At 37.9% G+C, this 17,981-nt stretch overlaps 1 protein-coding gene across 1 annotated transcript in view; it reads right to left on the bottom strand.

The window, feature by feature from the left end:
* Psmd14 (proteasome (prosome, macropain) 26S subunit, non-ATPase, 14) overlaps window positions 1–17,981 on the bottom strand; it is an 88,683-nt gene that overhangs the window by 60,971 nt on the left and 9,731 nt on the right. The window contains exon 3 of the mRNA NM_021526.2: window positions 16,645–16,696. Coding sequence (NP_067501.2) covers window positions 16,645–16,692 — 48 coding nt within the window. The 5' untranslated portion in view covers window positions 16,693–16,696. The remainder of the gene's footprint in view (window positions 1–16,644; window positions 16,697–17,981) is intronic.

The following is a 17,981-nucleotide window of genomic DNA, read 5'->3' as shown; positions in this document are numbered from 1 at the left end:
TTTATTACTTTTAAGACAGTCCCTGACTTAGTGTGGTTCTACTGATAGTTCTCAACCCTAACACATATTTACAATAATGGGTAGTCAGAAGAAACCACACTTCACACTTTGAATTTTGATTTTCCTAGGTTGCTATGGTAACAATCTTTAGGGGCTGGTCAGCCTCCACATCATGAGTATAACCAGTAGGGCAAACTGTTGTGGCAAATATTATTTAAGGGTTTCTACCTCACCTTCGATCATTTAGTTCTCAAATAAAACCCACAAAGCCTTTATATTTATAATAAAATTTAAAGCACTAGAGCTGGGCAGATATCAACCCTCTGTGCTATTTTGTCTATTTCCCTATCAATAACCTTGAGAGATCAGGCATGTTCTGCCTGGGCCGCTCCTACTCCAAAGGGCCAGCCCTCTCGGCCCTGTGATTCACCTACCCCATGGTGGCTTCCTTCTTCCTCCTCCACACCTCCCTCTCCCTCTCTCCTTGTGATCCCTTGTTCTGCCTTTCTTCTGCCCCACCTAGGCTGTAGGCATCTTTAGTAACCAATCAGGTATAACTTGGAGGACAAGGTTTATTCAACAAAAGCTGGTATACCTGAGGCTCTCCTAGTTTGGGGAGCAACCAAATCTTGGGGGTACAGAATTTAGAATTTGAATACAAGCAGCATTAGACTAATCCCCTACAACAAACAGTGGATATGCTACATTGTACTCTGTTACTAAGCTCTGGTGCTTGGCATGTTGTGATGTTAAACACATTTTCTTCTTCTTTTTTAATCAAAACAATAATTATACATACTTATGAGATATTATATGATGGTTTGATATATGGAGCTCTTCTTTTCTGGGATCTTTCGTTTTTCTTCTACATGTATGTAAGATCCTGTGTTATGTGTGTTTCTATGCCTAGCTTATTTCACATAACAATGCTCTCCACTTCTCCCACATTTCACTTTTCCTCCATGTACATAATAACACTACATTATGTACAAGCATCACTTTTTAAAATTGCTCATCTACTGCTCGACACTCACTCTGAATATATTTTGTTTCCTCCTCATCCCCTTGCTATATATAACAAGAAACTTGAAGTTAGGAGGCTCATAAAGAAAACTGATGCATTTAGCTTAATCTATAGAGGTCTAAGAAATGTGTTCTGCTTTGGGTGAAGACTTTATAATTAATGACATTTCCATGATGGCAGTGTATGCTACAACAGCCAACAAGCTCATGTAGGGAGAATACATGCTTCTAAGACGCTCAGAGGTGGTACTAGGCTGGCTTTAAAACAACCCCAGTTTGGTGGTTAACTAATCAAGTCTCAAAAGACTTAATTTATTCTCCAGAGACCCAAACATGTCCCTGAAGAAAATGACTATCTGTTGTTTTGTTTTAAACACAGGAGGTTTTCTTGGCCTTTTAACTAGATCAAATGTAAATGTGAGGAAATATAGGTAGACGAAAAACTTATAGACACATTCAAATATTGAAACCATATTCCCGATCCAATTTTCTTTCTGCCACTCAAACTCCAGAGATCTGCCTGACTCCCAAGTACTGGATCTAAATATGTGCATCACTATGCCCAGCAAATGTACCTTATTTATACACTCAGAAAAACATATTCCTACGGTTCAAAGTCAACTACGGTGGCAGCTGTGAATGGCAATTCACAATGCTAACCTTAACTACCTAAGCCTCAACTATAGTATATAAGATGACAATGCCTGGCAACAATCTGATTAATCCTTAATCCCTTCCCAAACGAAAATATCAATGAGGATATCAATGACATAGGAATACTGTGGAATCAGAAAGCCTACATCTGAGGTTGCATCTTTATTGCTTAAAAGACTCACTTTTTTGTGAATGATGCTAATCATACCACATGGTACTTACTGGTTAATGTAAGGATTAAATGAGATAACATATGGAATACATTTGGTATAGAGCCTGGCACATAACTGCTATTCCTCCTACTACTTCTAACAATAAACCTTTAATACTGAAGATTACTGGCGTCTACTAAAAAATAGCAAATCTAATTTCAATATAACATGTACACTTAAGAAATATGTACTAAATTCAGATATAAAGTTCAATACTTTGTTTTTCCTTAAGCTGAATTTAATACACAAATATGCTTTTTAGGTAGAGACTGAAAAAGAAAGGAAAACAAACCGAACACATTTCCCTCTCCCCCCATACAAATACAGAACATGTCTGAAACTGATTCTTAAAGTAGATACTTGGAAAACTTTAGGCACTGATTTCAAACAAACACCTCAGTAACAAATATAATTTGAAGGGCTGGAGAGATGGCTCAGTGGTTAAGAGCACTGACTGCTCCTCCAGAGGTCCTGAGTTCAATTTCCAGCAACCACATGGCTCTGTAAAGGGATCTGAAGCCCTCTTCTGGTGTGTCTGAAGACAGTCATAGTGTACTTAAACAAATATATATGTATATATATATATGTGTGTGTGTGTGTGTGTGTATATGTATACATATATACACACACACAAATTTGAGTATGTTATGTCTCTTTGTTTCTTTGTGCTTATATGCACATGTAATGACATACAAATAAGAGGTTAGAAGACAACACTGGGAATAGATTCTCTTTCTACCACATGAGTCCCAGTGACCAAACTCAGGTCAAGAGCCTTGGCAGCACATGCCTTTACCTGCTAAGTCATCTTAGCACCCTGATAAGTTACTTCTAAAGTTAAACATTCAAACAGCAGTGCTAAGTGCTGACCAGAAGAAGCTTTTAATATGAGACCACCTATGGCCAAGGAAACAAGTTATACATTTTAACTTTCTAATATAATTCTAGGAGTTTTGTTTCAAATAAGCAAAATAAGTGAAAATACTAGAGACAAACTGTATCCAAACTCATACAAATTTCAGACCGTAAACTGTTCTAAGTATCATGAGCTTTTCCCATTTCCTGTGTTCTACTGATAAGCCATACACATTCAAATACATTCAATCCAGTATTAAGACAGTGACTATGCCTAAATTTAACTACCAGCTGAGAAGCAAAGCACCATTAACAACTTGAAATGCAGTTTTGCCAGTTGATACACAAACTCCAGTTAATATAAAAATAGTTTTAAAATGGCCACACACAACTCAGGGAGGTCCAGTAAGGAAAAGGTGGAGTGACTGGCCGTACGTACAAATCTGACAAGTTAGCTCATACTAATCCAAATGTTCAACCACACTCACCTTTGGGCTTGTTTTATGCTTCCATTATCAATCAAGTAAGTAACAGTGCTGCTATCATCACTCTCTCACTTGAACCTCTAGCACCATTTGAGAGATCCATCAATGCGGATTAATAGCTGCAAAGTATCTGGTAATTTAAGTGAGATGTCCCCCACAGTCATAGGCATTCGCATACTTGGTCCCCAGGTGGTGTTGGTATTTGGGGAGCTTGGGAGCTATGGCTGTGTTGGAGGACATATGTCACTAAGGGTGGGCTTTGAGGTTTCAAGGTCTGGCGCCACCCCCAGTTTGTCCTCTTTGCTTACAGTTTGAGATATTCTGCTCCAGCCATCATATCCTCTGAACTTCTTGCTACTAAGCTTCTTTTCCCTCTGGACTCATAAACCCAAACAAACCCTTCCTTTTATAAATCACCTTGGTCATAGGGTCTTATCACAGCAACAGAAAAGCAACTAACAGTAATTGTTATAAATGAAGATGCTAGGGCTCAAAGCTAACCAGAGTGTTCATGTACACGGTAAAGCTTAAATTCAGAACCAAAGCCTGTGATATTTCTAGGCAAGCTAAAGCAATTCTGATTAACATGACCATCCATTCTAGAAATTTTAGCCTCTTGGAGAGGAACTGTAAACCAAAGGTAACAATCACCCAAAGTGTGATAGAAAACAAGTATTTACGAATAGAGGACTGGCTAAGTCATAGTTACACCAAAATTAAAACAAAAGCAAAAAGCCAGAGCAAAGTATGAGTTAAGAAACCCAAGCTTTAGAGCTGAAGACCTAGCTCCATAGTACAGCACTTTGCCTAACATTCACAAAGCCCTGAATTCAACAGCCAGCACTTGGGGAGGGAGCTTTATGAATACGGATTTGGGATGAAATAATCCCCAGTATACGCTATAAGTAATATGTATAATACACCATCTAATATAGTAACCACTGCTTCAAGAAGGTATTTAAGGGCTGGAGAGATGGCTCAGTGGTTAGGAGCACTGACTGCTGTTCCAGAGGTCCTGAATTCAATTCCCAGCAACCACATGGTAGCTCACAAGCATCTGTAATGGGATCCAATGACCTCTTCTGGTGTGTCTGAAGACACCTACAGTGTATTCATACGCATTAAATGAATAAGTAAATCTTTTTTAAAAAAAAAAAGAAGGTATTTAAACAAATTATTTAAAGTTAAATAAACATTTAGTTTTCAGTCATTATCAGTTATATATGGCTTTATTTCTATGTATTTCTGCCTTCCTTTCCATTTCATCTACCTGATGAAGACACAACTGATAGGCAGTATCTCTGAAAGGTCAGAAAGAAACAGGAAGCAGCTGTTTCTACAGAACAGAGCAGGGAATGGTAGGGGCATGCGGAATTCAACAAATTTAACTTCTAAATTCTGCAACATATCACAGATACATTTAATACAGGTATATTTAAAAGTAATTATTTGCTTATAAAAACATCTAATTTCTCATGCAACAACAAAAATCTGCTGATTTATGCTGATTAGAAGCACAGAAGGCTGAGAAGTTCACAGGCATAATAGAGATTAAAGAATTAAAACCACCTTTTTGGTACTTCCTAGAAATACTGCTATTACCTGCATACCATTAAGCACTCATTTATTCAAAACATTGCTTAGGAAGAGACAAAAACTCCCACACAGTTCCTACTTCTGAGGAACTAAGGCGAAAGGAAGAGAAAAACACATCAGAAGAATGCTTACAAAGTACACAAGGGATGGTGTTCAAAGGCACAAGGGAATGTCCTAGTACTCTGTGAAGAGAACTATAGGTCACACTCTTCAGTCTAGTTCTCTTCTCCTTTTTTATACTTCTGCTTTCTCACTAAAGAGGTGTACTTAAAAGCAACAGTCTTTCAGTTTGTTATAAGACTTTTTTTAATCAAATGTACTATTTTTTCAAAGATATATTAAAGTTACTTGTTACAATGCCTCAATTTCTCACCCATGAAGGGAAACCTCCTAGCTAGCTAATGTTATTTATCTACTTAATACTGAGCATTTTCCTACACAGGAGAAGGACTAGCATCCAAACTTACCAAAACAAAAAGGGAAATGCAGTATTTTTTTTTCCCCTAAAGTACAAGATTCCAAATTACAAGAGTTTGTAATTTTCTCACTGAGACTGTCTACAAGTGAAAGTTAAGGGCCTGGGCATGATACCAATATGTGGGGAAAAAAATACATTGAGAAAATAAAAAATTGAACCCAAATCACCTACAAAGTTACCTAATATCGCACTCTACTGCCTTAGCCATGGATTTCAGTCCCTTTGCCTAACTCCAGAGCAGACTGTCAACTATGCCTCTCCCAGTGACTTCAGCAACTTGTGCCAGCACAGGCAGAGAGGGCAGTCCTACACAAACTAGAGACCAGGAAGTTTGTTCAAAATTCAGGGCCTACTGAGAAGAGAAGAAAAGCCCAGCACAAGCCTACACCCAGGCCTGTCAGTCAGACTCTGGTATCTAAACACATCCACAAGCATTTAAAGAATCAACTAAGGAAAGCTTCCTATAACACAGAAGACCAAGCCATACAGATAGAGAACAGTGAGGAAGGATTTTTTTTATTTATAGAAATTTATACTCCTAAGTTATTTAATTTTAAAATGTAAGTTACTGATAAGTGATTTAAATTCTTACAAAATGTAAAGAACAGTGCAAAGCCATTTTACACAAGTGCTACATGAGAAATCTCAACACTCACATGGCTTTAGGCTACTATACTTCTATAAAGGAGACATTTGAAAATGAGCTTCTATTGATGGCAAAGTACAAAGAAACTTGCCAGTACGCCAGTTACATGGCCAACAGGCAACGCATACTGCCTGCCTGTGCCAGTCAGATCACCAACCAACATGACTGTGAAGGCCATCAAAGAAGCTGTTACCACGGTGGTTTAAAAGCAGCACAGGCCAGAGCAGCAGATTAAGCAGAACTTTACATCAGTGGCAGGTCTCCCAAGTTCTCTGGATGCCACAGAATTCATAAGTGGGATCAGTATGTTCTAAAAAAACATGGTGCTGCAAAAGGAAAAAAAGGTTCCACAGCACCGAGCGGTGTAATAACTTGAAACCTCATCATCAAAGTGACAGTTTTCAAGTGCCATTTACGATGCCCTAGTCTGGAAACAACCCAGCTAACCCATCTGATCAACAATTTCACAGATGGAAGCACTTGATGGCTAATTGGCAAGTCTATTATTCAAATAACCCAGCTCTCTGTGCCTCTTCTCATATACAAGTCAAGGTACAACCTAACGGCCACCGCGGTAACAGGGGACGCTTCTTTCAGAGTCGTTTCTTAGTAAAACAACATATTTTGGCAATTAATTTTGAGCAATAACCCATTTGTGAGTAGCAAGAAAAATATGAGGATTTTTAGGACTCGAAAATGCTAATATTCTTTTAAAAGTTGTACTATTTGTAACTTCAACCTAATCAACAAGCCCAGATACACATTATCACAGGAAATAAAAAAATATATTCTCATGCTTTAAATATTCCTAACCGAGAAATCAAATATTCTGTGCCAAAATAAAAAACAGCTCTCTCTTTTCTATTTTAGAACTTAGGTTCATTATTGTAGTTATGTGTATGTGTGAGGGCATGTGGGTGTGAGTTCAGGTCACCATAGAGGCCAGAAGCCCCCTGAACTGAATGGAATTACTGGTGATTTCAAGCAGTCTGATGTGGGTATGGAGAACTAAAGTCTGCTCTAATAGCAGTATTAACCATTGAACCCAAGAATAACCCTTTCAAACACTACATTTTCTAAACGTTTTTAAAACCTAAGTATATTACTCTTCTACATTTTGCAGTACAAATCATGAGTGTTTCAATTTTAATTAACTTTTGAGGCATATAGGCAGTAACAAGAATATAGTTGAAACATTAACTATTGGCATAGCATAGGTTTTGGCATCTGAAAGACCTGTAACTAAACTTCCTATTAGTATATGACTCAACCCATAGTATGAGAATAATTATCTCTACCTTTGCAAGATTGTTATGAAGAATGAGTGAAAAGATTGAACAGAAAAATCTCACATCAGAACACCTAATATTCTACTAGCCCTGTGCTCATCTGACACATTTCTATTAAGTACTAGATAGGAATCTTGACAAAATGTTCAACATTTAAGTGGATTCTTTTTCAGGACCCATACACTTGCTATAAATTCCATGAGCAATGCCTCATAATTGTAAGTACCTGGTTGTCTGTCTATGAGATTACAAATTTTATAGTAGATCAAACTGAAAGCCTTCAAGTTAGAGCACTGTAGCAAATCAGCAATATAATATCCAGGGGCCCCTTTCAGTCTAGGAAATAGGAAATATGTACAGTAAGCAGAATCCACACTGGGAAAGAAAGATAATCAGAAACAGAAGAAGGAACATACTAAATTAAAACCAACTCTATAGAGCGACAATTATAATGGAAACAGAATACATTCTAAGTAGTTTCTCAAAGATGTAAGAAATCTGCTTTTCTGCAAAACAGAGTGAGGTACTTATCAACTGCTGGATTGAATTACTTTGCTATTCAGTCTTTGTTGGCAGTGCTGGGGATCACCCCAGAGAACTATGCTGTCTGTTAAGATCCGCCACTGAGCTTGGCTCCAAGCCCCCCACATAGGTGTCTCTCTTTAAACTTCGGCTTTGTTTTGATTTTTGAGAGAGGCTTCTCTCTAACAGCCCTGACTGATCTGGAGCTTAGTATGAAGACTAGGCTGGCCTCAAATTCAGAGGTCTGCCTGCCTCTGCCTCCTGAGTGGTGAGCTCATGTGCCCAGCTCTTTTTTTAAAAATGTTTTATTTATATTTGTGTGTGTGTGAGAGAGAGATGTGTGCTCCAGTATACATGAAGGGTAGAAGAAGGTTTGGGTCCCTTGGACCTGGGAAGAGTGCTGGTCAAACTGGGGTCTTCTGGAAGCAGAAAGGACTCCTAAGCACTCTCTCCAGCCCTCTTAGCAGAACTTTTGTAAGCATTTTCCTTCCAACTATTCAAGCTCTAGTGTTTATAATATAAAGAGATAAAGAACTGATTAACAGGGTGCCACACTGGGCAAGAATATACTCTAATAAAAACAGGGTAGATACAAAGGGCAGAGTAAAAGAAAGGGAAGGCTGTGTCACCATTAACCTACCTGCTCGTGTCCCCAGTGCTCCCTCACTCTCACAGCATTCTCTCTTATAGAGGGGAAGGCCTGTGGAAGCACTGGGGCAGTTTAAATGATAACATGAACTGAAAACTTAGAAATGCAAATTTAAGATGCAAAGCCCAGTGTGTGCCAGTAAGTTGTTCAACAGGAAACATGTTGGAAACATCATAGCATGCACCTGTAATCACAATACTCACAAAATCATGAACCAGCCTAGGCTACACAATGAGACCCTACCTCAAAGAGAAAACAGAAAGCATTACCGTCAATGCAGGAGGTTGTAAAGCTGAGTGTTTCCATAGAAACTGTAGTACTTTACTCAGTTCTGTCCGCTTGGAAAGTACTACTTACTGTTTTTAAATAACCTTAAGTTTTCTTGTCTATAAGGTCTACTGTGTATACTGATATACAGATTCTAGCTCTTTTTCACTCCTACATAATACTGCTTCATACATTTGCCTCAAATAGACATTTGTCAGTTTGTCAATATTTCTAGAGTTCCTTGATATACATGTTTTAAGAATCTCTAAAGTGAAAAAATTGTACTTGCTGAATCACATAAGTTTGGGTATTTTCAGCTTTACTAGATATGCCAAAGTGACTTGAGACATTTTTAGTTCCTATACAATGTGTTCCTTTAAAAGACATTTGCTAGTTGATGTTCTAAGCACTGAGTTACAACCTTAAGTAACTCCTCCTACTCCATATACCACCACTTCCCCAATAAGAGAAAACACCTTTTATGAGAATTTTTCCCTTAAATTTTCAGTACCATACAAAAGACTTCTTTTAAAAAATAAAAACTGCAATGGATATCGCATTACATTTCTATTGGTGCGACAAAACACCACGACCAAAGCAATTTAGAAAAGAAGACATTTAATTTGGAGGCTCACGTCTCCAGAGGGTTAGAGTCCCTGATCATGATGACAAGAAGCATGGCAGGCATGGCACTTGAGCAGAAACTGAGAGCTTCTTGTTATGACAACCACTAAGAGGTGGGGGAGGAGCGCACGGGCTTTTGAAACCTCAAAGCCCACCCTCAAAGACACATCTCCTCCAATAAGGCCACACCTCCTAATCTTCCTCAAGCAGTTCTACCAAGTAGGGAACAAGGATTCAAATATATGACAGGGGCCATTCTCATTAAACCACTACAAATGATGATATATGACTAAAGTCCCAGGACGGAAGGCACAGAAGCAGGAGGGCAGTGAGCTCTAGGCCAACCTGAGACACCTACTTCATTTAAGAAAACCACAACTAATTGTGGTTGTCACTTCTCTGATTTAGCAATACTAAATTTCTTTTCATATTCATGTTGGCCATTCTTAACCTACAAATAAAAAAACATGTTCTTTTTCTCACTTTTTTCTGTAGTTCTTAATGATTTGTAGATCTGCTAAATGTGCAGTATTGTTTTCCTTTACTGCTAGTCTTTCTGTGTTATGTCTGTCTGTCTTTGGGGGAAAGAATCAGTAATACACCTAGCCAGGCATAGTGGCACTCACCACTGTTAATCACAGCAGTCGGGAAAAAGAGGCAGGCGAAGCTCAAGATCAGCCTGGTTTACCTAGAGTTCCAGGGCAGCCAGGGCTACATAGACATACCCTAACTCACAGACACAAAAAAATGTTAGAGACACTGCCCCAAGGCAGGCAACTCTGCTGCCTTATCCTAAGGGTGTAAGGATGAACAAACTGACTTCTTAGGTCTCGCTTTGTCTCACTTAAAATATGAGTTTAACAGTCATAGTGGTACACACCTTTGATCCCAATGCTCAGAAGGCAGAGGCAGTGGATTTATGTAACCCTGCTCTACATGCCAGTTTCCAGGCCAGTTCTTAGTCTATCTATCTTACAGCATACACCACAAGTTCATTCCTTTCAGGGTGAATGTATAAGAGTTCATGATGCAAATAAACACCACATTCCATTTACCCATTCAACTGCTGGGTTGTTTCAATCTTTTGGCTGTTATATAAAAATTGCTTTAAACACTGCTATTCAAACATGTTGTAGTCTTGCTGTCAATTCTTTAGTCCCATACCAAGAAGCAGGACTGCTGTATCATGTGGAAACTCTACATTTAATGTTCTGAAGATCCACCACACTGTTTTTTACAACAGCTACACAACTGCGTGATCTCTGTAAAGGTACAAACACTCCCATTCCCCATTCCTAACAATGTCTACTTTGGTTTGAGCTGATAATAGCCATCTAATAGGTATACTGTCCAAAACTATAAAGTTTGGTTTCCTATGTAGATGGTTCAACCATCTGAAAAATACTTTGTGCGTATATAAGAATGGGATCTAATTTCAATTTTCCCATGCTGAAAGACACCTAATTTAACAGCATTTACTGACTTTACTTCCACTTCACCAGTAATATCACCTAAATTATAGATCACATTCCCATACATACAAAGTCTATTTCTGGACAGCATCTTCAACAAATGGTGCTGGTCAAACTGGACAGCTGCACGTAAAAGAATGAAAATCGATCTGTATCTATCACCCTATATAAAACTCAACTCCAAATGGATCAAAGGACCTCAACATAAGACTAGTTGCTCCGAAACTCATTATCTTTAGAAGTGGAGAACAGTCTTGAACTTACTGCCACAGGAAAAGAGGAAACTAATAGCACAGGCACTAAGAACAGCAATTAATAAATGGGACCTCATGAAGCTGAAAAGCTTCTTTCCAGCAAAAAAAACCACTATTATTCAGGCAAAGTGGCAGCCTACAGAATGGAAAGATCCTTATCAACTATGTATCTGAAAGAGGGTTAGCATCTGGAATAAACAAAGAAAAATGAACATCACAAAAATAAATAACTCAATTAAAATAGGGTACAGAACTGAGAATTCTCAAACGATAAAACACTAAAGGCTGAGAATACTTAAAATGTTCAACATCAATTTGCATGGGGAAATGCAAATTAAAAGTACTTTGACATTTCATCTAACCCCAGTCAGAATGGCCAAGACCAATAAAATAAATGACAGCACTTATTCATTGCTGATGGGAGTATAAACATGTGCAGCTACTATATAAATCAGTGTGGTGGTCCCTCAGGAAGGTGGGAATCAATCTACCTCCAGATCCAGCTATACCACTCTTGGGTATATCCCCAAAGGACTCTACATCCTATCAGAGACCCCTGCTTATTTATGTTCCCTGCTGCTCTATTCATAATAGCCAGACACTGGAAACAGCATAGATGTTCAGCAACTGATGAGGGGATAATGAAAATATAATCACTTGCACAAAAATAGGTGGAGCTAGAAACCATCATCCTGAGCAAAGTAACCCAGACCTAAAAAGGACAAACATTACAGGTTTTCTTTGCAGAAAACCTTTTTTAACTTTCAATATTTGTATTACAATTTAAAAACCAGAGAGGTTGGGCATAAAATAAAGAACTACAGGGTAGGTCAGCATCTCTCAAAGAAGGGAAATAGAATAATATATTGTTATGGCAAGACAACGGAGAAACTAGAATAAGAAGATTAACCAGAGAAGGGAACATGGTGAGAAAAGGTGATATTGGGAAGGGACAACTAACATTGAAGTCCACTTGAAACACCATATGAAAATCTACTATTATTGAAGTTTTCATAAATAAGAAAGGGAGAGAGGGAGGGAAGGGAGGGAAGGGTAGAGAGAAAGAGAGAGAGAGAGAGAGAGAGAGAATCTAAATGGAGTCACCAACTAGTCAGGGAGATAACATTTCTACTAGATAGCTTATGCACCCTAGTAAAACCTCCAGGAATGGTTTACATCTTGAATCTTTGCCCAAAGGGGCCATGGAAACTACCAAACATCACAGGCTATTGCCAAGGCTTTTGGTTGCTCTCCACAATCTGAAGGTCAGGTCCTACTGCTAAAGACAACATTTATTTATTAGTGACACTGTCAAAGTCAGAGAACTTGGTCCCTAACCAGAAGCTTCACCCCCATTTGGCTAGCACTGATGACACTAGAAAGTACTCTGCATGCTACTGGGTGAGAGCAGTAATTATCATATCACTTAGGCACTAACACTGCAGTCTACAACAATGATCTTCCTGCAAAACATCAAAATAATACTAGTGCAATAGTGGCACAAATCTTACAGAACTAACCAACCACTTATTGCTTGGACTTAAGGACCACTTCATGAGCTAGAACTCATCTACCACAGCTCAAGTGGTCAAGAACCTGTACACAGGTCAGGAGCCTAGGGAAAAGCCTAATACTATTATTCCTATTATTCTTCTAAAGTAGCATAGCAATAAAATGACTCCTAATGACACGTTGCTACACCCACAGATCAAAGCACTACTCAACCCACATCAGAGAAGCTTCTTGTGGTAGATGGGAATTAACACAAAACCCACAACCAGTCAATGTATACAAAGAGGGAGAGACTTGGAGCACTCTGTCCTAAACAGGGTATCTTCATCAAAGCCTCAAGGATCAGGGAGCTAGGAGGAAGAAGAGAGAGAAAAACTGTTCAAGCAATACGACTTTGAGTTCAGTTCTCCAACACACATGTACAGAACCAGGGACGGGAGCACATGCCTGCAACAGTCCCAGTGGGAAGAGAGACAGGAGGATCCAGGGCTTACATGCCAGTTAGCCTAAAAGCCAACTGATGGGCTGCCAGGCTCAGTGAAAGAACCTTTCTTAAACTGGGGGAGGGAGAAGTCAGCAACTGTTTTTCTTGCAGAGAAGGTTGGTTTAGTTCCCAGCACCTACACAGCAGATAACCTCTTCTAGCATCCAAAGACACTACATACCCATGGTCCACAGACATTCCTACAGGCAAACCACCCATACACACAAAATAAAAATAAAAATAAAAAATAAATCTTCAAAAAAGTTTTCTAAATAGGGTTGGACTGTAAACTCTCTCTACCAGACCCCCAACACATACCACAGAATCCAAAACATGCTATCCCAGGTAAGCTTCCTTTGCAATGAACTATAGTGAACACACAGACAAATGGCTGCTTATGGCAGGATATCTATACCAGCCCATTTAAGGCTCAGAAAACATAGCAGAAGACTGGGTAGAAAGAATCTAAGAGCTGGAAGACAGAGATGGACTGCAGAATACTACATTCTGAGCACAACATAACCATTGTATTCATGACATCAGAGCAGTTGTAGTTGCCTATACTGGGCCTGCATGAGGCTAACACTCTCATCAAATCAAGCATGGATCAGAGAGAGAGGTCATGCACAACCCTGATGAAATACTGGATGCTAGGAATTCAATGGCAGAATTTACCAGTCATAGTCTTCACTTCTGTTCCCACAGGTGAACCCATCAGGCTCCAACCATAGTTTGATCCTATGGTCACACAGATGGCACCTGGTTAAACTCAGTTGTTCACAAACAAAACATAAAGACATGAATGTGAGGGAATGAGACTAGACTACATATATAGAACTGTGTGTGTGTGTGTGTGTGTGTGTGTGTGTGTGTGTGTATCATATATATATGAGAGAGAATAGAGCATCAGAAGATACTCACTGTTGATCTCAAGTGTGCACACCTACACACATGCATATAATACATACATTACAAAAGTGCAATATACACATAAACAACCTTATAAGAGGTCGGATCCTCTGATAATATGTAAGGATTAGCTTTGGGAAAGAAAAAGTATCCAGACAAGTCAAATATCTACACAAAAGTAATAGTATCCATACAAAGTCAATCGACTAGCATGCTTGGAAACTAATTATTCTTGTTGTCAAACACAATAGTAAACAAAATAATCAAGGCCAAGTAATTTCAAAAACAATGAACCACCAGTATTTGTGATCAAAATTCCTATATTATTTCTGTGAACTATTCCATTTAAAACAGCCAGGCATAGTGTTGCATGCCTTTAATCAGCAATTGGGGGTTGGGGTGGGGGGTCAGCAGATACAAGCAGATGTCTGTGAGTTCAAGGCCAGCCTGGTCTGCAAAGAGAGTTCCAGGACAGCCAGCGAGAGCTATTAGAGAAACTCTGTCTCAAAAAACCAATATTAGAGAAACTATATATATATATATATATATATATATATATATATATATATATATAACAATAATAGCACAGAGTAAAACTCATTATGTTCTCTGTCCAGAAGCCTAATACTGAATCATTTTTCTTGGCAGGGAAGAAGAAAGGCATCAGTACCACAACTGGTGATATAACTTAGTGGTTGTATATCTGTCATGTCAGAGGCCCTGGGATCAATCCCCAATGCAACAACAAAACAAACAACTAGCATTAAATAAGAACCCAACAACATTCAAATGAAATACTGAATTATTTCTATACAAATAATCAGACTAAATATGAAAACAAATCCTGGTTATATAATTTTCTTTTTGAGTTCTTGACACAAAGCCTCAAAATTCTTTGGACTTCCCTAAAGGCAGTGTTTGCTATGGTAGTAAGTAGTTCTTTAATGACTCATAGATAGCATCAGCTAGCCACTTAAAGACCAAACAAGATCAACTATATGACTTAAATATGGGAATGTTGGATTGACCCATTTTGAGGAAAAATGGCTAAAGATTGGGCTCAGTTTTGGTGAATGGCAGAATCAAGCAGCCCAGGTAATGCTATCTAAGTAAAGACTCTGGATTCGCAGGGCCTACTGAAGCACATGGAGCTTCCTACCTGGTGAACACACTGACTCGCAAGAGTCAAATTTAAAAGAAAAACAAAAGAACTGATCATCTAGTATTTTTAAAAAGATACCACAAAAATAAGAGCTCCTCACATTATTCTTCTGATAGCTTGCCATCTAACTAGAGAGAGTAAAATATATAAAATAGCAGGTTCTCAAGTAACACATAGTAGACCCTCAGGCTAGCTAATAAAGTCGGAAACGGGAGAAATTCCTGGACAAACACCAAGTTCCCCATATTCTCCAAAGGCGTGCAGAAGTCACTGTGAAGCAATGTATCTCAGTCTGTGGCTATTATTTCATGTACAGCAAATTTTCAGAACAAATTTACAAGACAAATATTGTATCTAATAACTAAGGAAAGTTAGTTTGGTATTCAGATATGATTCAACTTCAGTTAAGAAGTTTGCTAAGGCAATGACTTAATAATTTGCATATAAGTTTGTAGTATCTCCAGGACAGAGAGTGAATTGCATCATCAAAGAAAATGAAGTACCATGATGAAACTGGCTAACAATAAACATGAAAAATGTTCAAAACTAACAAAAATGAAAAGTAAGTCGCTGAAACACACAATAGAGAATCACAAAAAATGGCACCTTTCTAAAAGGAATTCTCAGTGATAAACCATGACAAGACTAATCAAGATTCGTATAGGTGTGCTTTTAAAACACACACACACACACAAAAAAAACATTTACTAAGTCTCAAAACTGTATTTTTCCTCTAAATACACCTTAATTTGAATGAAGGAAGACCAAATCCTGATAGTAATACAGAAACGAGGGAAAGCTGGTAACTAAGAGACTAAATTGCAGGTAAAGAATGGTGCCTAATAACCCCTCCCATTAATTAAGGAAACGAATAAGCAGAAATATAATCAAAACTTAAAGAGGCTAGGCAGTGGGCATGGTGAGCAGTAGTAGAGTACTTTCTTAGCATGTGTGAGGCCTGGGCTTTAATCCTCAACACAACAGAAAGGAAATTCCTTAGCTGAAAGCAAACAGATGGTCTTCTGACAGATCTACCTAGAAATCAAATACCCAATAGAAATGAACACAATAAATAATAGGAAAATAATTGAGAAAAAAAAATCACTGAACTCTAATTAACAGTATAAAAAAAACCATAAAAATATCAAGCAATAGCAGAAATTTAGAGTTAAGACTGCACAAAGACTGATTTTCAGGATCTACTACCATGTTATATTTTTCATGTATAACATAAAAAGTTTACATTATAAACTCAAGAATATCATGTTTTAAGTTCTGTCTCTTTTTTGTTTGTTGGCTGGTTGGTTTTTGGAAAAGGCAACTTTATAAACTCACATATCTCAACATTTTAAACCAAACAACTAAACATTTAAAAATTCTTATTCCCAGGAGAAAAGTATAAAAATCTTTCCAATGTTACTTCATGTTGCAATTTAGCAACCACCAATAAGGCATGCCTCTTACCATGGGGCGATGTGTTGGTTCTTTGTCTTAAGATAACTACATAAAAGACTGTTGCTTACACACTTGGAAAACCGTCTGCATACTAACCTGGCCCAGTCCAGGCATACCTCCTCCAAGTCTAAGAAGTCTGTCCATATTTCTAGAAAACAGAAACAAAGGCAAACGTTCCTAAGCACAAAAGTGTTTACTCAATTGCTATCTATATAATTCACCTTCAGTCACTCAGTATGTCAAAAATATTGGTGGTAATTACAACACAACATCAGACTTCCTGTTAATTAACACCACATATTAATTCAAGAAGCTGTCTTCCATGCTAATTAACAGACCTTATTTTACTGCTTTGGTTTTGGGTTATCCCGTTTTAAAGACAAGCAATCTTAGCATACTTTCAAAACTTTGCTATCCTTAAGTTAATTATATTTTCTTATTGTTACCTAATAAAGTACCTGGATGGGGGGGGGGGGGAGAAGTGCCTAGAATGCTTATCATATGTATGATTGAATTTCCTTCAATTTGTTCAGAGTGTACAAATAAAAATCTACACTTTTAAATTAAATTTTAACATCCTCATTAGTAAGTGCTGTGCTAATTAACTTACAGCTTGTCAGTTATCATCAAAACTACATGTGAAAGACATTGTAAGTAGATTACAGATCTCTGAATTAGCATCAAAGGCTTTTTAAAAATGAACTCATTATATTAAAAGAAAATACTATAAACATAAAATGCATTAAGGAGTATTCTAGAGCCCACACAGATACACTCCTATCAGATTGTGTAGAGATGCACATCCCTTCACAGCTGCTACTCTCAACCACAATTTCAGAGTTCATTATTACAATATTGAGATATCAGTTTATCTTCAGCATCTGGAATAACTAAAGAAGGTACTCGTAAGCATGCGAAGCTCACAGAGAACTAAAGGAAAGAAACGGCAGTTGTACTCACATGGCCCCAGAAACACAACAAGGAATCAAATTATTCCAACCAACTGCAGTGTGACTAAGTACATAAAAATGAAAACAAAGCACTTTGTAACTTTAAAACTATTACTGAGCCTTAAAATGTATGTGCCTTCTTCCTCAGTGTATAATTTAGATCATCACAAATTATAATCTAAACCAAGTGCTGAGAGATTAGGAATTTTTGTTCATGCTTTATCAATTAGAAAGGCTGCAAACTAAACCTCAATAACATACTAAATTATTACAATTCTGTCCAACTATGTTTGTTGGTAACAACTTTGACAACTGTAACATCACAAACTTAAGTCTGCATATAGAAAGGCACACACAAATGATAAAGACATGAACAGCACATTGGCTGATGTAAACATCACCTGTATCAAGAAGCCACATGAAATACCTCTCAAGCCCCCTTCCAGACTCCACCACTCCAGACAGGTGGGATGCTGCCTTCTA

Source organism: Mus musculus, chromosome 2 (assembly GCF_000001635.26).
Source record: "Mus musculus strain C57BL/6J chromosome 2, GRCm38.p6 C57BL/6J".
Lineage (NCBI taxonomy): Eukaryota > Metazoa > Chordata > Mammalia > Rodentia > Muridae > Mus > Mus musculus.
The sequence above is the reverse complement of the archived record's forward strand: the minus strand, read 5'-3'. Positions and strand labels throughout refer to the sequence as shown.